The 19665-nt window shown below is 43.3% G+C and overlaps 1 protein-coding gene across 4 annotated transcripts in view; it reads right to left on the reverse strand.

The window, feature by feature from the left end:
* syt1a (synaptotagmin Ia) overlaps positions 1-19665 on the reverse strand; it is a 178489-nt gene that overhangs the window by 11496 nt on the left and 147328 nt on the right. For all 4 annotated transcript variants that reach the window (XM_069670820.1, XM_069670818.1, XM_069670821.1 and 1 more), the window contains 3 exons: positions 14693-14860; positions 11713-11880; positions 5943-6060 (listed from right to left, as the gene is read on the reverse strand). In XM_069670820.1, coding sequence (XP_069526921.1) covers positions 5943-6060; positions 11713-11880; positions 14693-14860 — 454 coding nt within the window. The remainder of the gene's footprint in view (positions 1-5942; positions 6061-11712; positions 11881-14692; positions 14861-19665) is intronic.

Consider the following 19665-nt stretch of genomic DNA (forward strand, 5'->3'; position numbering starts at 1 on the left):
TTACCTATCATTTTTGGGACTGTTACCAAAACACTCTTTCTGGTTTACCTATCATTTTTGGGACTGTTACCAAAACACACTTTCTGGTTTACCTATCATTATTGGGACTGTTACCAAAACACATTCTCTGGTTTACCTATCATTGTTGGGACTGTTACCAAACCGCTCTCTCTGGTTAACCTATCATTGTTGGGACTGGTTTTAATCACTTCGTCATGTTTCAACTGAGTCACATTAAAACAATAACCTTGTGTGACAAAATAAATATGCATTTGATTGAGAATGTTAAAATTAAATGCCCCAGGCTTAAAGTCAGCCTCATAACTTGTTGATGAAGACATGAAAAACTGAAGCTGCTTTGGTCTTCTATTGCCGGGAAGAGCTACTAAACCTGATTGTTATTTTATTCTTTTTATTTTTTAACATAACTCTGTCTGCCTCTCAGACCTGTTTGTATTTTCCAAACAGAACACTTTAACTTGTAATGTTCCAAGAGAACAGGCTTAATCAGGCTTAGTATGAGGATTAACCAGTGTGTTTGCCAAATGTAACATTGTTTCGAGTGATGTAGGTTGCTGGAGTGTAAATTCCAACAAATCCAATAAAGATCAAGAAACAGCATCTAATGTAAGCCTACATGCTGGTGGCATCCACCACCGTGCCTCCACACAGTCGGGGAATACCTAACATGGTTTTAATTCCCTCAAAAGAAAGTAGTTGGTTGATGAACTCATGACCTTGAAGCTGACGTGAGGTTACTGCTGTAGTTCGTAGCATGCTAACTATTGCAACAAACACATGGATTGCTTTGTTTCTGGTTTGGGAAAGGTTAAAAAACACTCCTACTTTAAGAGCTACTGTGCCATGTTATTTTTTAATTGGGGGGTTAAGCCAACTGTATTTTTAATGATATCTACCATTGAATACAGCTATACACGCTGCAATACCAACAGCAACATGTTCAGCACATGTCCTGTATCCTCATCTATTTGTAACCGTGCCTAAATAAACACATTACAGCAGCTGAATGGGATTATGCAAGATAACCCTTCTCAGGCTGAAAAAGAAAACACACCTGTGGCGCCACATCACTGCTATCCAGACGCCTCTTATCTTTCTGGCCAGTAGATGAGAGTTTGGCTTTATTGAGTTTTTGGGAAGCTCGCTGTACCTCATATCCGGCCCATTTTGCTGTCTTATCCCAGACCGGTGTAATCTCTCCCATTTCATGGATGAAAGCCAGCGCTGGTGATGCAAGAGCACTTCTTCACATATGTGTACAGCACGGAGGCTCGCCTTCGTTATCCTGAGGGTTACTCATCTGAGTCCTGGATATTGGCCATAGTTTTATGAGGCGATGCACTATCATCGGCCCTTACGTTTCCCTCAGGAGGCCAGAAGCAGGTTTGCGGATAAGTGTTGAGCTCAGCGATGAGTTCAGTAGAGCCACTAAAGCTGTCTAATTTTAAAGTGGTTACTTACAGTTTGTTTCGCAGGCTGTGAATAATCGCCAGCTGTGACTCACTTGGATTCTTTTGCTGAGGATCTTCGGGACTATATTATCTGCACAGAATTACCAAACAAATTTCTTCCTCAAATATTTCCTGGTTCATGGTGTGTGGCTGCTGCGGGTGCAGGCAGGGATGTGCCAAATGAACACCAATACAAGCAAGGTTAAATATAGCCTAGCTGTCATCTTAGCTTTCCTCACATCATTTCGGATTTGCCACGGTGGGTGCACCCGGGGGTGGCTGTCGGTTTAGTTTTACACACTTAGATCAGCTCTGAATGACACACATACCGCACGAACGCGAGCGCTCACAGTTAAACTTGTATGAATCCGGCGCCACAAGAGCTTTGTGATGTCTCATTTTGTACAATGAGAATCTTTATTATCTTATTATTGTCTACGTCCACTTTAGAGTTTGTGTACATCAAAATAAAACATTTCAAACTGCTTCCTCCCCTCAAGCTCTGTTCATCATCTCAACGACCCCTCTGGCCCCGCTGCTTTACTGACCGGGAGAAAACCTCTCAGTTCGACCAGCCACAGGAACAAAACAAATAAACCCTCCAGCCGAGAGGTTTGATGGTGAGCCGGAGCACCGGGTCGGGGCAGAGCGGCTTCATTACCGCCGACATGGCGCCTGTGTGCTTTGATAACCTCCCTCACTGTGGGTCATTACCTGGTTCTGTGCCGCCTCACAGCCCCCTGGGAAGTCTTCAGAGGTACAAAGAGGGCGGGATGAAACACTTCTCCCTCCACCACCTTTATAAACTCACTTTCTTACAGACACTTAGCCTCTGTGTCCGACACAACTTCTGAGTCTGACTCACCTTTGATGGTGCGCCATGCCAGGGAAACACTTCAGTACCTTGAAAAACACGAGTTTAAACAACAAGGGGAGTTTTACTGCCCCTTAGCACACAATAAAAGACTTTAACAGCTGCTGCAATAACAGGCCTTTATAACTCACTTTCTAGTCTTTAGTCTGCTTTGTAAGAATCTAAAATGCATCACCCACAAGGGTTTCTTAGAGATCAGATTGCCTACAACTCAACATAATGGATATCCATCGTGACTTCCCATTGTTCTGGAGTCGGCTACAGCAGCGCGAGAGGAGTAACTTGTCTTATGTTGAGACGACAGCTAAAGAGCATGCTGCTCGCTGCATCATCGCACTTAAATAGCAACAACCTGGCAAAGGAAGAAAGTCAAGTGTACTTTTTTTAAACTATTATTTCAGATGTGTTTCAGTGAGAGAAACAGCATGAGGGTAAATTTGGAGGGATGTTTCATGAGGAGCCAATCAAAAGAATTATTTCTGATTATACATTGGTTAATGATAATACCCACATCTTCGTCCGTGAGCCATAATTAGGCATGGTAAACAGGATGACAATAGAGGAGAAGGCTGATCCCAGGCCATCAATTACATGTCCTCCTCCTTAAGCTCTGGCTGAGCCGCCCAGTGGAAGGAGGCTAATTATTGTTATTACAGACCTGCCCATTATTTCATCCATCTGCTTCACTTTGAAGCTCAATCCCTGAGCGGCAAATACAGCAGCAGCTAAAAAAATACAAACTGCAATTTAAAGTATATTCTGGTTGTGTGTAATTAGGCACATGCGCTGTGCTATTACTGTATGCTGATAATTCACCCTGAAGCCCACAGACCAGTGCACACAGATAAAACACAGTCCAATTAAACATGACGTGCAGTGTGTGGTGTCAAACTGTCTGGCTCCCTGCTATCTCCTCTCTGTGAGAGAGAAACTCTTGGACTCCAAAGTTAGCTGATTCACACCCTTTTTATTCTGGCTGGTCGATGTGGCTGACAAAATGTTCCCACAATGCAAATGGGCACAGGTGAGAGCTAATGCCAGTAGCATAAAATGGCAGCGGGGGAGGGTTTTTTCTTTTTTTTCTTGCCAAATGGCTGAACGCGCCGCTCTGATAGATGAAAGGGAGCTTTTAATGTGCGCCGTGTTACTGTACTGCACGATGTTTAGGCTTATGTGGAGAGGCCGGGCTGTCAGGCAGAAAGCAAGTGGACCCAGGTGTATGGTAATTGCAGCAGAAAGAGTCAAAGCGGGAGGGAAGTGCACAACGGGGAATTTAAATGAAACCACCGAAGAAAGTCAAGGGGAGGGAGGGAGCGAGCGAGAGGGGGCGGCTTATTGTGTGATTTTGTAGTTTGGATTCTGAGCGTGTACATGTCGGGCTCTGTGTCAATTTGTCGGCCTGCGTTTCATCACATACTGTCCAATCAAGGAAGACCTTTGTATTCATAGAGTACATTTAAAAACTACAAATACTAACCAGAGAATTAAAGTCAAACTGAAACACAGACGTGTTTGTTCAAAGCTCCTGTGAGGAACGGTTCGTGTTGATTTTGGCGCCCCCTGTGGACAAAGCCGGACCTCTCATCTCTTTGCTGATTTTGTTCTGTGCATGCTTAAGTGGTGGTTTTTAACAATATCAAAAAAGTCATATGTATCACTCACTTTAAATTTTTGCCCTGGCTGCGTGCAGTTAATCGCTTCATCTGACAGCTACCCCCCCGCCAGCAGTTTCAGGCATTAAAAATAACTATATAGAAATAACCGCCCTTGACGCTGATGGTCTGGTTTGCTCTTGTAGCTCATATGGAGTCATCAGAATTAATTTCTGTCTCTTTCATAACCAGTGAAAAACTCCTCACAGGAGCTTTAAGTAATTTATAAAACACCTCAACCTCATTAGTTCGTTATTATGCTGCATTTTTGTATGAATAAAGAATGTGAACACGTCATATCTGCTGAACGGTACTCCAAAATTGTAAACCACTCTTTATGTTGATGCATTAACTTGCGCCGTCCATCTGCTTCCACTCTAAATATTTAATATGCAGTAAAACAATACACAAGCTTCGGCTCTTTAAGGCATCAAAAGAGGAGGAGATAATGAAGTCTGTTAAGGCCAGCAAAAAATAATATTAAAAGCACACTTTGCAAAGAGTCCAACCAAAAAAAAACCCCCTAAAGAGTCAATTAAATGAGCCAAAGAAAAAGCACCTGTGGCGATAAACGATAATTGCGGGAGCACACTTCCCAGATATCCAGACAGTGCTGCATGTGTGACGTCCACGGTTGGCTCCGGTTGTAACTCTTGATTTTCCTCGCTGACGGTCGCTTTCCTTTCAGACTGTTTGCTTCATCTGAGCGTGAGTTTGTTTCTTTTTCTTTGGATTTTCACTTCTTGTTGAAGTTGTATCTGTAGTCATCCATCTTTTCTTTGTTTGTTCAGCCATAGTAGATTACTGTTTACTCGCAACACTTGCAGAGAGCGGAAAAGCAGCCGCTTAGCTCCGCCTACCCTCTCTGGCAGACCAACCACTGCTGGCTGATGGACGCGTCACTTACTGGGCGCCGCTTGCAGTATTATGGACACCCAGTCTGTAATACTGCAAATGCAAAGGCTTTCATCAGTGGGCCATCGGCTCAATCACCATTGTGTTTCCTCATTCAGCGATATATAGAGACTGAACAGACATTTATTTACATGAAAGTCTTCGAGATTATTTCTTTAAACGTCCACAGGAACAGATTTTAAAAGAGAAAACTTTTATAGGGAGAAAAATATAACTTTCAGAAGTCTTTGTTTCCAAAACCCATTCCAGGATAAACGGCGCTCTGTCTGCCTATTGTCGAGCGATTAAGGTGTGTTTGGATCTAAATCTGTAATGTGCACACAGCTGGCTCTGCTATGCACATTTACCCACATCGCTGACTTTCCCCCACAGGAAATAAACAGTTTCACAAAATGAGATTTCTTCATTTTCGCTTCACACAACGACATAAAAACTTTTGTGATGAAGCACCGTGAAGCCACGGTGGGTTTGGGAGCATCCTGGGACGGTGGCGGAGACTTAAGAAGCTTTGTTTGTGTCCCTTAATGAGTCATCAGTCCTTTAAACGCTGGCCGGCCTTGTGTTGCTCGTGTATACTCTAGTCGTGAAGCTGTGTGTGTTTGCATGTGTGAGGATCTCCAACCCTTTCCTGCCCTCACAGGCGGCACATTCTGTTACCATGACATTAGAGGCGCTATTCAGCCTCGACTGTATTGTGAGAAATGTCATCTATTGATCTTAATGCTACATGAGAGCATTGTTGGAGCCACACAGCAGGAGGAACACGCTTCATTCCTTCTACTTCATTCTTTTCTCGCCTTTATCAGTGCATGCGACGACTCTTAGTGTGTCTTTTACACAGTTGTTGGCCTGAAAAGTGCAGTTCCTTCAGCATCTGTGTGAGAGGTGATGTGTTTGGGTGGTTGTTAAAGTAAATAAAACTTGTAGGAGAGGCAAAGTGTGTGCTGCAGTGCATGTGTAATCACAGACAAAAGGCCTGTCAGAGGGAAAGTCAGTGGCATCCACACACGCCATTACAGTTCTCCTCACCTGACAAGCCTCCCACGTCCATTTTCTTCAGGTTCTTGGCCTCCAGGATGACCACGGTCAGCTTGCCAGCGGTGGGAACGTATCGCAGGGAGAAGCAGATATCGCCCAGCTTCTCTTGCTGTTGGACAAGGCAGAAGGTGAGAAACGGTTTTAGCAGCGACACACTGAATCCAAATTTACTGCATGGCATGCTCGCAGCAGATGCTCACTCAGAGGGAAAAACAGACTCTTCCAAAGAACATTAGAAATTATTCAGTGGAGCTTTAGCTTGCCTTTTTAACATGTTTATTTGCTCCTGCTCACCACGTACAGGAAGGTTGACAAAAGCTGCAAGTTAAATGGTGTTAAAGTGCACTGACACGTGGTTATAGATTTGTTTACAGTAATGACAGTGTCCAGTATATGCATAACATTTACATAAGTGACAGAAGCATGTTTTTAAAGCTGCTTTAAGTGCTTCCATGTTTATGCAGATTACTCTCGAACATATAACACACACTGATCTTTGCTCTAGTTCATCAGGAACATTCAGGAGAAACTCTGCTGCACTCTTCTTTCAAATCATTAACTCGAAAAGAAGCAGTTTTTATGACTTTGACTTTTTTGGAGACCAATATGAAAACATTGAACTGATATTCTGTGTGTTTAAAATGGCCTGCTGATCCGTTGGCAGGACAAGCTGTTAACAAGGTTAGTCATCTCGTGAGCCGGCTGTCTTCGGTCTTATTGTACAAGTGGAAAAATCCATTCAGAATAAAGTAGAGGGAAAAAAATCAACACAAACACAAACACAATGTTTGTTTTTCAGCTGTTTTTTTTTCTGAAGTGAGAAACTCACTGATTTATAATATTATTATTATTATTGGGCTGTAACTATTTCTTTCATGACAATCTCCAAATGTTGCTGACTAATTAAATGAACTATTAATGAACTTAATTAGAATCTAATTTAAATTTCAGGCAGCTGCAACAACTGAAAGGGTGATGTATTAGCAAGAATATGGCGATATGAAACATATCATGATAAAGAGTTATAACTCAATATATTGTGATGTTTTAGAATCTTATTTTAAGACTGTTATTTTTATTTTATTTTTCTGGTGTTGCCTTTACGTGATAGGACAGCAAATGTAAATGTGGGGAGCAGAGAGTGGGGGGATGACATGCACCAAATGATCGGCTGGGCCGGGAGTCGAACCTGCAATTGAGGCCTGTAGCCTCTGTACACGGAGCGCCTGCTCTACCAACTGAGCTGAACCAGCGCCCCATGTTTTATTTAATGAAGAACACACAACTGAGTGCATCAAATCTGAGTGAAAAGATCATCGCACAACTTATTCTGCAGTCTGACATTTTCCTGTAAAAGTAAAGAAAATAGACTTCTTATTTAAACTCAAGCGTATGTTTAAACTCTTACAATCCAACAGTTTTTAACTTCACTCTGTTGTTATGCTATCATTTCTTATACTTAGCTCTTATTACATACATACACATTACTTATCCATTACATACAGTAGGTTCATTCTATCTTCAATTATTTCCCGGTACCCGGAGGGAACCCACGCACACACGGGGAGAACAATCCACACTACGTCCAAACCAGGATTCAAACCAGGAACCTTCTACCTGTGAGGTGACAGAGCTAACCCCAGCTAGCAGGGAACGTTCCCATACCATCAGCTAACATTACCTACGAGCTCCAATTAAAACGTTTTTAATCTAACATTCAAAGATCGTTTTAAGGATGTTTATCACTTAAACTTAACGTTTTATCTGCAACGCTTGAGGATATTTTCAGGATGTTATTGAGGCCTGAACTATCAGAACGTGATTTATAAAACGTTCCTGAACTGTGATTTGAACATTCTCACTGCAGCTTCCTGAGAACGTTCTCCTGCTATTAAAAGGAACATTCTGGGAACCAATATGAAACCGTCCCGCTCAAAACATCACCAGAACATCGCACGTAACATTCTCAGAACGTTCTTCCAGCTGGGACGACTGTACGACCGAGTAGCCAACTAAACCAACTAAACGATCAAGGTTAAAACGCAGCAGGTGTAAAAACAGTGTGTCCTGCACCGTGCCAAAAAGAGACAGAGATTGTCAGATGAAATCCTTCTGCCCATCTGAGTCACATCGTCAGAGTCTTATTCAATCATCACAGAAACTCTCGCATGTTTCCATCTTCCTCCGTCGATCTGTTCTCTTGTTTTGCTTTGAATTCCTTCTAATATCGGCTCCCACTTTTGTTTGTCACTCAGCGCTTTGCTGGAAAAGTACCGACTGGCTGCAATCACTTCACTGTTTCACACAAATCACCATCACAGCACAGCCTCATTATCATGCACAGAGCGCAGAGCGAGTCGTATTCCTTCCATATCCCTTATCAACAGGAGCAGCAGACAGTCAATAACTCCCGCTCGGGTCACACCTGCGTTACGTGTGGGCCATTTCGAGCGAAGATTATAAATCAGAGGCAAACCGGACCTGAAAATCGACTCTTGTTTTATTTCAGGAGTCCTTCATCACGCTCCAATCAGGGTCTATTTCCTCACGCGGAGTCAGAGTGCTGGAAGCGGTTTCCATGTGTTTTGTACTGTGAAAGGTCCCCACCTATTCATCATCCATTACGTTGACTGTGTCTCTACACAACCAACGATTGAACAGTCTGATGACGAGGACCTGGCTTTAATCAACAACTGCACACTCCCTCGACGGCCAGCGAGAGAAGGAGTGACGGCTAATTACGTCCATCAAAGAGCAGTGAGCCGCCTCTGTAAGCTGTAAGAGGCCAGCAGCTGCTTTTTCTACTTAAAGGGCATTTATGGAGCCCGCTACTTTATATTTGACCTCAAGGTAAAGAGGATTGTGTAACCTGAGAGTTTTATTCATTCTGCTTCCTTTCACTGAGCGACCTGTTTAAAGATTTATACCTGGAGTAGAGGCGGACGCCCCCATGCTGAGTCCTTAGAGAGCTCTTTTTAAATCCAGCAGCTTCAAATCTTCATCTTCGGTCTACTTCTGACACCTGACCACGAGCCCGGTTTACACTGCTGCTCCGTCCTCATGCCACCTTTGTCATTTTACATCCAAGCAACGCTGCCACACTGCGTGTTTTTAAAAAGCATTCCGGCGTTGCGGAAGCACGAGGTGTAAAGAAAAAGTGTTTGCTTCAAATACACACGCATGGCGCTGTTCGCCTCTGTTACCACCTCCGATGCCGGCTCAGAGATGGAACGACTTCGCCTCACCTTTACGCCTCTGTGCGTTCTACATAGAAGACGGAACGTAACAGAGGGGTAATGATCCAGCCGTGAACTGGGAGTGTAAAAAGGGCTACAGGTTGCACCAGGGTTCACAAGAGTTGTTGAACAGCTAAGCCAAAGACGGACTCTTCCTCCTTCATTTGAATATTTCAGCAGGCCTGAGGAGGTCAGAGTGTCCGCTGGTTGAAGAATAAAATAAAAATCAGTCTGGAAAATAGCAATTTTCCTCCAGGAGAAACATGTACTTTTTGAGTGACCTCGGATTTTAAGGAGCTGACCCTGAACACAGGCATCCTCTGTGGGTAGCTGCACCCTGTAATTCCCCCATTTCTTAATATCTCTACTCTGCTGAATAAAATCCCAACAAACAGGCAACACATGGCAAAAACACATCCTACTTATCTCTTAAATTAGAATTCATCTTGTGACTCCTAGCAAGGGTCCCGTCCCCGAGGTTGGAGACTTTATACTGATTATATGTTTTCAAATTTAAGTTCGAAGACGTCAAACTTTGCAGAGCTCATAGAGAACATTTTGCACCATTTGTTGTCATATCTTGTTTTATTTACATGGCCATAATTATCTTCTTACTTTCAGAATTATTTGTTGCCCAACAGTAAGTTTTAAAACAGCAGTGACGCTGTCTCTATCTGCCTGACAACGTCTCACATAAGGGAGACATTCCAAGAGAAACAGTATGAAGATATGAAAGGTGGTAAGAGTCATACTGCAATATAAGAAGGTTCTTTATGAATAAATGAGCTTTATTATTATTTTTATTGTTAACATTACTTTCAACCAGGGATGGGTCATGAATTTTGAATATTCGAATAGTCATTAATGCATAAAAAATTGTTTGTTTTCATTGTTTTTACCAGCGGCTGGTTGTAGTGCTGTACTCCCGCCAGACGGTGGCTGCAGCGCATCTGAAAGCTGTTTAACCGCCATTAAATATGTATTTATTTTTAATTGTGCAAAAACAAACAATATACAACAACAACGCAAGACAAGAGCGACATTAACAACCAACTACAAGACAAGACGCTGATACGATCACACCAGAACATGAAGACAACACGCTGCTGTGTCATTATTAAACATGGAGCCAGGTGGAGAAAGATAAACAGAAGAACATGGAATAATAATGATATTGATAATGGTGATCGTAACATAACAATTGTAATAATATAATCATAGTGATAGTAATAATTAAACCACCATTAAATAGCAAAAGAAGAAGAAAGCATTAGTGCGAGGTGCCGGAAAAAACGCTTTGAGATTCAGAACCGGAGACTTCTGCAGCCGTCAAAGAGCTCTGCTTTGAAAGGTAAAAGTAGCATATCATAAATCTACAAACACTCTGCACAGTATGACAGGCATGATCTGTGTCTGTTTCGTTGTTTAGGGAAGATGCACAATTTATTATGCCCCGTGTTTTATGGAGTTTTTTCGGTGCACACTTTGACATGAAACGCGGGGAGAGGAATCTTCCTTCCATGCCCATCCCAACTTTCAACACACTGTTAACTGCCCATAAAAACAGCACATGCCACCATTTTTAAAATAACCTTTTAATGCTATCAAATATATCTGCTACAAGTTCCCCATTCAGGAAATTATACTATTCTAATGATTCTTATTCTTATTGTTTAAACACTTCATAAAAACACTTTCAAACGTCTCTTTTAACCTCCAGACTTACTGTTAAAGAAATACTTTTGTTTGCCATCATTAATTGGTACGATTGCCGAGCTGTCGAGACGATGGATTGCTTCTCACTCTGGCAGGTGTAATTTGCAGCTACACAGGCAGACACTTTGTAACGCGGCTCTGAAACCACCCTGACATTTCGAATGATCTCAAAGGTTGTAGAAAAATTGGATCCACGAGCTGTCACTTCTACGTACTCCCAATTACTGTTGGAGTGTGCCGGATCGCGATAAGAGCGTTTAATTATGAACTGTAATGATAAAAGGTGTCAATAGTTTCCATCAGCAGGAAGGTGTCGTAGCATTTTCCCTGCTCGACCTCTGCCTCTGCACGGCTCTCCGCTCCTCGCCGCGGTGTCTCAAGCCGTGCGTAAAAAACGATCAGGTGCAGCTGTGCGACAAGACGCCCAGGAAGTATACTGATGCCCTTCAACTCAAACAACACCAGCCGCCGTTCGACACCGTTATAATTAACCTTTAAATCAAACCCACGTAATGCTAAAAATGAGGTTCCCCTGGCAACATGTGCTATATGCCGTGACATTTACCATGAAAATTGAATCTCCTGAACTGTTGCCTGGAAAGGCACACTTCTATTAATTGAAGGGGAAGTGTGGACATCTGATTAAGTGACATTTCCAGGGGAGATGGATTACTCCGGCCACGCGAACACATTTGTGGTTCGAGCTCAAACAGCTGGCTGAACACAGAAAACAATCACTGCGATATCACTTATGCAAACAGCAACATAAACACATAAACACATTTTACACCGAGTGATTGGACTCTCACCTCCTCCTTCTCAGCGCTCTGCAGGTCCCGCCACTCCTCCGTTACGTGGCTGAAGTCCACCTTGTTCATGGGCACCTTGATGTCGCCGATGGCATCGTGTTTGGAGAAGCGGTCAAAATCGTATACCGTCATTACCAGGGTCTTTCCACCGAGCTCCACGTAGGGGACCTGAGGAGGACAACAACAGTAACACGCGCTGTCACATTAGGGGCGTATAAAGGCTCCGGTTCTTGGATGACTCGCCCAATATGACCGGTTTTATCAGCAGCATACGTTTCTAAAGACAGTCCGACATCCAGGTTGTATCTGTCTGCTTTTATTTATTCAATGAGAACGCCGGTGTCACTTTTCCTGACAGGGCGGGAGATAAACACACGGACTGACTGCGGCCCACACAGCTGACAGGAGTGCTGTTGAAGAGGTTGCCGTGTCATTGAAAGGAAAACACCATTAGTATCAATCTGGAGCTCGTCTAAAGGCAGACACACGAGGCGAAGTATTAATGAACACGCTGAGGCGACCTTTGGACTTGTAGCTCGTGAGTATTCCCTCTTTTGCTCCACTAGAAAGAGGAAGCGTTCGGAAAAACGACTGTTGATATGATGAATGTTTGTCTTAGCGTTAGCTAGTTAGCATATAATGAAAGCTGAGGACGGGCTGAATATTTTTAAGTAACATAGAAGGGTTTTAAAAACTCTTCTTTCTTATATTTATATGTCCACTGATTCTATACACTTTAAGTTAGCAGGCTAAGCTAACACTTCGAGTTGTACGCAACCTGCTACAGTCCCTGAGCGTCTGGAGATGCTGCTCCAGAGAAAACTACAGGGGAAACCCTGTTAATTTGTTGAAAGCACATCATTTAAACTATGACAAGTTTATTTAGAATATCTGTCATCCAGACTCGCAATAACTCTTATGTTTTAAGCTAAATCCAAAGGCATCTGGACTGGTTGAAGTTCTTGAAGTCGTTTCACCTCTCATCCGAAAGGCTTCTTCAGTTCTAAACTGGCTGGTGGACGGAGCTAGAAATATAAGCCTCTGTAAGTCACTAGTATGCTAATAGAATCAAGGGGACCTGGCCTGTTGACATAATAGCAACGAGCGTTGTTAGCATCCTCTGGTGTTAAGAGAACGCTCGTTACCAGAGAGGTGAAGCTTCAAGAACTTGCCCTTTTGGATGAAGCGTTGAATTACCCTGACCTGGATGACTGAGACTCTTAGCTGTGTAAAGCTCATTATGTTCAGTTGTTGTTGATTCAAATGAGGTAAGACGTGGCTTTTGTTGTTTTTTTGCACAAGGTTCATAGACTGTTTAAATGACATAGACGTAGCCTCCAGGTCTGAAAGTAAAGGAAATGCAGAAGTTTAAATCTGCATTATTTTAACGGCCAGCAGGGGGCGGCTCCACTAGTTCCAAGAAGAATTCAGATTGTATACAAGTCTATACATGTCTGTTACCCTTTTCCCACTGAAATTAGCGCGTTGGTGCAGGTTTTTGAGACCCAAGAAGTCCCCGCGTATAGAAGCCGATTGTCTCTTTTCCCATTGCCAGTGGAGTCGACTCTTTTTCACACAAACAGGCCGGAGACATCGTTAGTAAACAGTGAAGATGTTACGGTGGTTAGGTCTTTATTGTATCTATTAATCATTCAGTCTGTGTATCAAACTCGGTGTGGAACGATGTTCGAGCGCTGCTCCGACGGAGACGGGCGGAATTTGTAGCTGAGATGACAAGGAGTCGCAGAAGTTACCGACGGAGCATAGCATCGCGCCGGAGAGGGGGCGGAGATTAGCGCGTCGACCCGGGTTTTGTGTTCCCATCAATGCCGGGTCTACTGCAGAGTCATTTGACCCGGGTCTGAAGGCCGATTGTAGCCTTTTCCATTAAGCAAAAAAGCTGAGTGTTAGCATGTTTTTTGACCAGTGGGAAACGGCTAATGAGAAAATTATCCTAATTCTCACTTGATTTAGTCCTTCAGTAAATATTTTCCAAATTAATTTATGAACTGAATCGCTAGTTTTAGATTAAAATACAACATAAAGCAGGATATGCTTTGGGGCGTGGCTGCCTTGTGATTAACAAGTCAATGTCTCGGCAATCTGACAAAGATGAGAGAGACGTAGAAATGCACGTCCCCCCATAACTGATGGGTGAAGGAACAGTGGGCCCGTCCACTTTGGGTACACATACACCCAAAATAAAGCTTCACCCAAGTTTCCCGTCTGTCCAGGACATCCAGTAAAGTTTCCAAAGTTAATTACATGCCAAGCCGAGTCAGACGTGTGTTTCTGGAGTGGGTAGATCGTGATTGTGTTTCCAAATGAATCAGCACTCTTACAGCCGTGACAGACGCTCTTATCAGTCCGATAACCGGGGACCGGTAAACGACAGGTGAGACGGGCCCTCCAGCTGCACTTGTGATCCTTTATTGCCGTCAATTTTGGGACAGAACTTATTAAACGGAAATGTCATGTTAGAGGACAAAGAAAGAAAGCGCAAGATAAGACTTCCTGGTTCGTCCCTGACATTATCTCACACAATCATCTGTTTTTCTTGACGGCCTTTATAATCACCTGTCCTGCTTGTTTCCACAGATTTGGGATCAAGTGTTAGACACATAAATAAACCTTGTATTGACGTGGATATCACAGGAAGTCATGCTTAAGTTGCACCAAACACCTGAGCTCTAACAAAACTTTCCCCACAGCTGAGCTACAGCCATGCATCCATTATAGCCGAGGCACGGCCAGGGCGTAGCGGTGCATCTGCCTGTGTTAATCCCAATCACATTGAGCCGCAGTGTGTGCTTGTGAGTGTGACAGCATGTGTGTGAGAGATATTCTGTCAGGGGCTTGTTAATGTGCCAGCTGGTTGCTGTCTCCACACCTTTTCCAGCATTCATGGCTGCATGCAAATCAGACTGTCAGTGGAACCGAAAGTGCTCCCTGCTCGGTGGACTCGACTCGTGAGGCGTACCTTGAAGGTGAACTGCTCGTTGAAGGTAGGGTTGAGGGTCTTCCTGTGGACCTTGGTCTCAAACTTCTTCTTCTTGTCAGGCAGCAGGTAGACCTTTACGTACGGGTCAGATGTACCGCCCATGTCCATAGCAGGCAGCTCTGCTGCCTGGATGATCCCCACCATGAGCTAAAAGAGGAAGACGAAGGGTAAAGAGTGAGAGAGGGCACATCAGACTGTCCACTTATCCAAACGATCATAACGTGAGCCTTCATCCCACCAACATCCTTGCAGAGAAATCATGTATGAGCTGAAGAAATGTCGAGAATGATTTCTTAATGATTGCTTGGAGACCTTTAGTCACATTGTCTTTTGATATCACCTCTTAATAACGGTGCCTTAAAGATGATTCAGTGTCATTTTCCGGGGCTACGGCAGCAGCATTAGAAGGTTACGTCTGCAGAGCCCGACAGCGGCTGAGGAGACGGTAAAGGTCGGGACGTGTCAGAGCAGGAAGGAGAGGACTGTTTCTCTTCGCATAAGGCCGATAATTGATAACCACAAAGGGGGGCCGGGGAGGCTGATTGACCTGCCAGTCAGAGCCTCTCCTCTAAGGCCTCTCAGGAAGCCCGGCCAGTCAGTCAATCAACTTCCTATCAGGCAGCCATCAAACAGCAATCTGGAGGCCGACCAGGGCACTCAGCCACGGAGCTCTACAGCTGTCAGGAGCTGCAGCAGTTTACTGGGTGGTGCTACCAGGGACACAGTGGTTAATAAAATAGTGGTAAACAACTTTTAGTTGGTTAATAACCTCAAATATGAAGGACAATCAATTCTATAGTAGGAAGCAATCGATTTATATTGTTTTTCTTATTTCAAGGCAAAATTAAGGTTCTGAAATACTTAAAAAGAAGCAGAGCTGCTCTGAAAAGTAAGAACTGTAGTGGGCGGAGCCAAAGCGCCTGTTTTTGGCATTGGGGTGCCAACATGTAATCCAGTACTAGAATTAGATGCCTGCAACCGTAAGAGTTCCTGACCTTGGAAAAAGTAATTTAACAGAGCAGTACCAGCAGAAGTGTGCTGAAAGAGATTTTACAGTGATGGAGAAAACTCTTGAAAGTTTGCTTCTGAGCCTTGAAGTGGTCGTTCGGCAAAACAATCGCGGCTCAAATCCCAGAGCAAACTATTCCTACTAAAAAAGGTCAAAGGCTATACGCCTGAAACACGGTTCAGTAGACCTGTTCGATTGATTGTTCGGCCCAATCTTAATATTGGCAGTCTACTCTAACTTGGACTGTACTTATAGAGCGCTTTTCTCGTCTTTCGACCGCTCAAAGCGCTATTGCACACTGATGTGTGCCACCAGGAGCAATGTGGGGTTCAGGGTCTTGCACAAGGACTATTCAACATGTAGACTGAGGGAGCTGGGGATTGAACCACCAACCTTCCGACTGAAAGACACTGAGCCACAGCCGCCCCAACTAGACAGTTTGCCTGGTGGACATTCCAGTACGAGAAAATTAGACGGTTAAACGACGACCATGAATGGACAAAATTTTTTGTCTGCAATGTTTTTATGTCCGCATCAGTTTCACAGGTCTTTGTTCTTCTTTGCCTTTGACCAATACGAGTGAATTCAATTAATTCTGTTGTTTTTGGGGCTCTGGGTCAGCTCAGTTGGTAGAGCAGGCGCCTCATGTACAGAGGCTACAGACTAATCGCAGGTTCGACTTCCGGTCTGACGATCATTTGGTGCATGTCATCCCCCACAGTTCCTGTCTATCATGGGTTTAACCTGTCTTTTATCTCCTGGTGACTCTCCAGGTTCGGAGCTGTCATCAAAAACATTCCAGCAGAGGTCATGATACCATTCCTCATATTTTACAGTATCTGTCTTAGTGTATCTGCATTGGATGGTGGTGAGATTCCAGCATGGAAAGGTCTTCATGAAATGATGGAATATGGACTACAATGTCGTCTGTAGATCTACCACCAACACACACATGTACACACACACAAGATACCATCACACACGACAGCAGTGAACACAAGATGAGACATCATGGAGGATCCTGCTCCCCAGGTTCTGCACAACACTTCCTTGACATTACCTTGAAAACACGCTGCAAACGCTGAAATTCTGTCGAGATGGTTACGGACCACTTTGACATAAACATGACTTCTATAATTGCACAGCCACACGTAGTCTGTGATTTTCTCTCACAGCATAATGGTTATATACCTCAGAAGGTAAATACGAGACGTACATTCACTCCAGCCGTCATCTACCTGGACCTAAATGTAATGCTCTGCTCTGTAGTGTTGTGAAGTGACACTTCAGCAGCACAGTCTGTGGCAGACACGCTGTGTCGCAGCAGCTCTACAAGAGGGAGGCACCAGAAGAGAGATAAGAGCAGGAAGTGGTTGGAAAAGTTATCTTTACTCAGGATGGGTTTCCCCCGAACTCCTGAGGAACACCTCTGCTGCAAAGTAAGCGAGAGCACTCCTGAACGTACGACTACGTATAAAACAAATCTTTTTTTAATCAAGTGTTGCTTCGTTCCCAGACGTGCCTCTAATGAGCTTTTCCCTTATTCACTTAGTCCTTGTATTTTTTTTTCTTTGGAAAAACCTCCTCAATTATAGTAACCGAGTAATTTGGTCTTTCATGGTTATTTCATTTTAACGGCTTTATTTCTTGTATGCACTGTGGGCAATTTCCACAATCCAACCAGAGGTGAAATAATACATTACTTACATTAATTCAAATATATTTTTTCTGTTTCAATTGATCATTTGAGGCATAAAATGTGAAAAAAAAGATCAATCCAGTGACCTATGAGCCCAGAGTGAGGCTACTCGTTTAGTCTGTCTGACAGTCCACAGTACGCAGCCTGCAGTCAGTTCAAACAGATATGATACATACTTAAAGTACGAGAAAAGTTGACATTTACACATATGTGTAAATGAAATCCAAGTCTTTCAGGATCATTCTCTGTTTTAAAAAGTTGTCAACAAAATGTCCGATAAAAACAATCGACATAAAACAAGAAAAATGCTAAATTCTTCAGTAGTTTGGCTTTTTCAAAAAGAAGCTCGTGCCGTCCTCTGCTGGACCTGAAACACTAAAGAACAAATTCAGCATATTAGGAATCAATAACATACGACTGGTTGAAATTAAGGAGGTGAGATGCTGGAGTACTTCAGAAAGTATTTTCTACTTTTTTATTTCTCTGTAACAAAGTTAAAATATTGAAAACTGGTGGTCATAGCATGAAGCTATATTATCATTACATCCTCCAGGAGTAGGGGTGGGAATCACAGGGTAACTGATAATATCACGATACGGCGATTCTGTGATAATTGATATATTGCAAGACAATCATACAATGTTACATTAACAGAACCATAGAACAACTGTAAAAACAAATTAGGACTTGAAAGTGGCTGGCGCATCTCTGAACTTCTTTTCGCCGCTGTCTCCTTCTTCTTCTTCAGCCATTAATTTTTAGTTTACGTTACCCTCATTCATGTTATAGGTGCCCCCACGAGAAGTCATGAAGTAGTGACTGCAGGGAAATGTCTTAAGAGCACTCTGTACTTGTAAATTAAGATGTCGATATTTGGCGCCAGCCTATTGATAATTGGGACGATGATATATTGCCGTAACGATATTTTGTCCCACCCCTATCCAGGACGGTACACTTCCAGGACCAGCAGCTTCTACAACTTCACACCTCTCTGGTTCCACTCACTAAATAATCCACTATTTCAGAACTAATCGGAACAAACATTTCGCTCACCTGACAACTGGTCATCCAACCAATCAGAGTCGAAACTTTCTGTGCCTGTGTTTGCACACCTGTGTGGGTGTTTCTGTTTAACGGAGTATTAACCCCTCTCTGTTTGTGTGTGCGTCTCTGGTCCGGCGAGCAGCACGCTGACCAGGCCGGTTACATGGTGGTGATTCAGCCCTTGGCAGCTAGTCCTGGAGGACTGATGCATCACGGCTCTGCTGTGACCGCTTCACACACAAATACACTCCATAGAGGAGCCTAATATTTACTGAAGTGGCTTATTTGAAAAGAACTGTCTAAGGGATAAATTCTGAAATAAATAATAAAGAAGAAATGATATGAATGTTTTGAAATTCATCCCCTCTAAGTAATGAGTTCAAAATTCCCACATTCAGACCGGACACAACACAATAGGCCCGCTCTTGACCTGCAGAAAGAGCAATGAAAATGGTAATGATGTTGAAAGTAGGAATGACATTATAATTCCCTTCCTGCTGTGCTGAGAGCGCTCTTTGTGGTTCATTTGCTGTGTATTTGCCTGATGCAGCCGCCTCGTCGCTCCCAGAGTGATTTGGATCTTTTACAAAACCTTTCGTCTCATTAGTGTATAAGCCCAGTATCATCAACACCAGGGGCAGCAGCCATTTGTGGTGGTTAACAGACAGAAACAAAGCTGCGACTCGCTGCCACGAGGACCTGACATTAATCTGCATGTCTTCCCCACTCGGCCTGATCTTCTTGCCTCAGTCTCTGAGCACACACGACAGTGTTCGCCCCTTTTTTGCTTGTTAGGGTGGAACATTTTCAGACGGACGATTTATCATTTAGCAGAGCTTTCTGCTAAGTTTTTCTTCACTTTCACAAAGGCAGAAAGGCAGAAAGGCAGTTTTCAGACCCATAAAGGTGGGAGTAGCTTTATTCAAGATGATAATAGTAAGGATCCTTCCCTTCTTTCACTTTTGACATATAATTTCTAAAAATCAGACCCAAACTAAGAGCTAAGATACTGAATATCATTAGTCTCCCCTATTTGAGAACTGGAGGGCGGTTTAAACGTCCCTCGAGCTGTCTTTCTCTTTCTTTAAACAAGTTCTTCTGTAATGTTTTGTGTGTTAAAAAGAGCCCCCTCTCCGGTTATTTGCCCTGCCTTTCATCACTTCCTTTGGAGAAGCTATAATCACTTATTATTTCATATCA

The sequence above is a fragment of the Semicossyphus pulcher genome, unplaced genomic scaffold, assembly GCF_022749685.1.
Source record: "Semicossyphus pulcher isolate SPU_LCO1_2020_fin unplaced genomic scaffold, fSemPul1.0.p SCAF_20, whole genome shotgun sequence".
NCBI classification, from domain to species: Eukaryota; Metazoa; Chordata; class Actinopteri; order Labriformes; family Labridae; genus Semicossyphus; species Semicossyphus pulcher.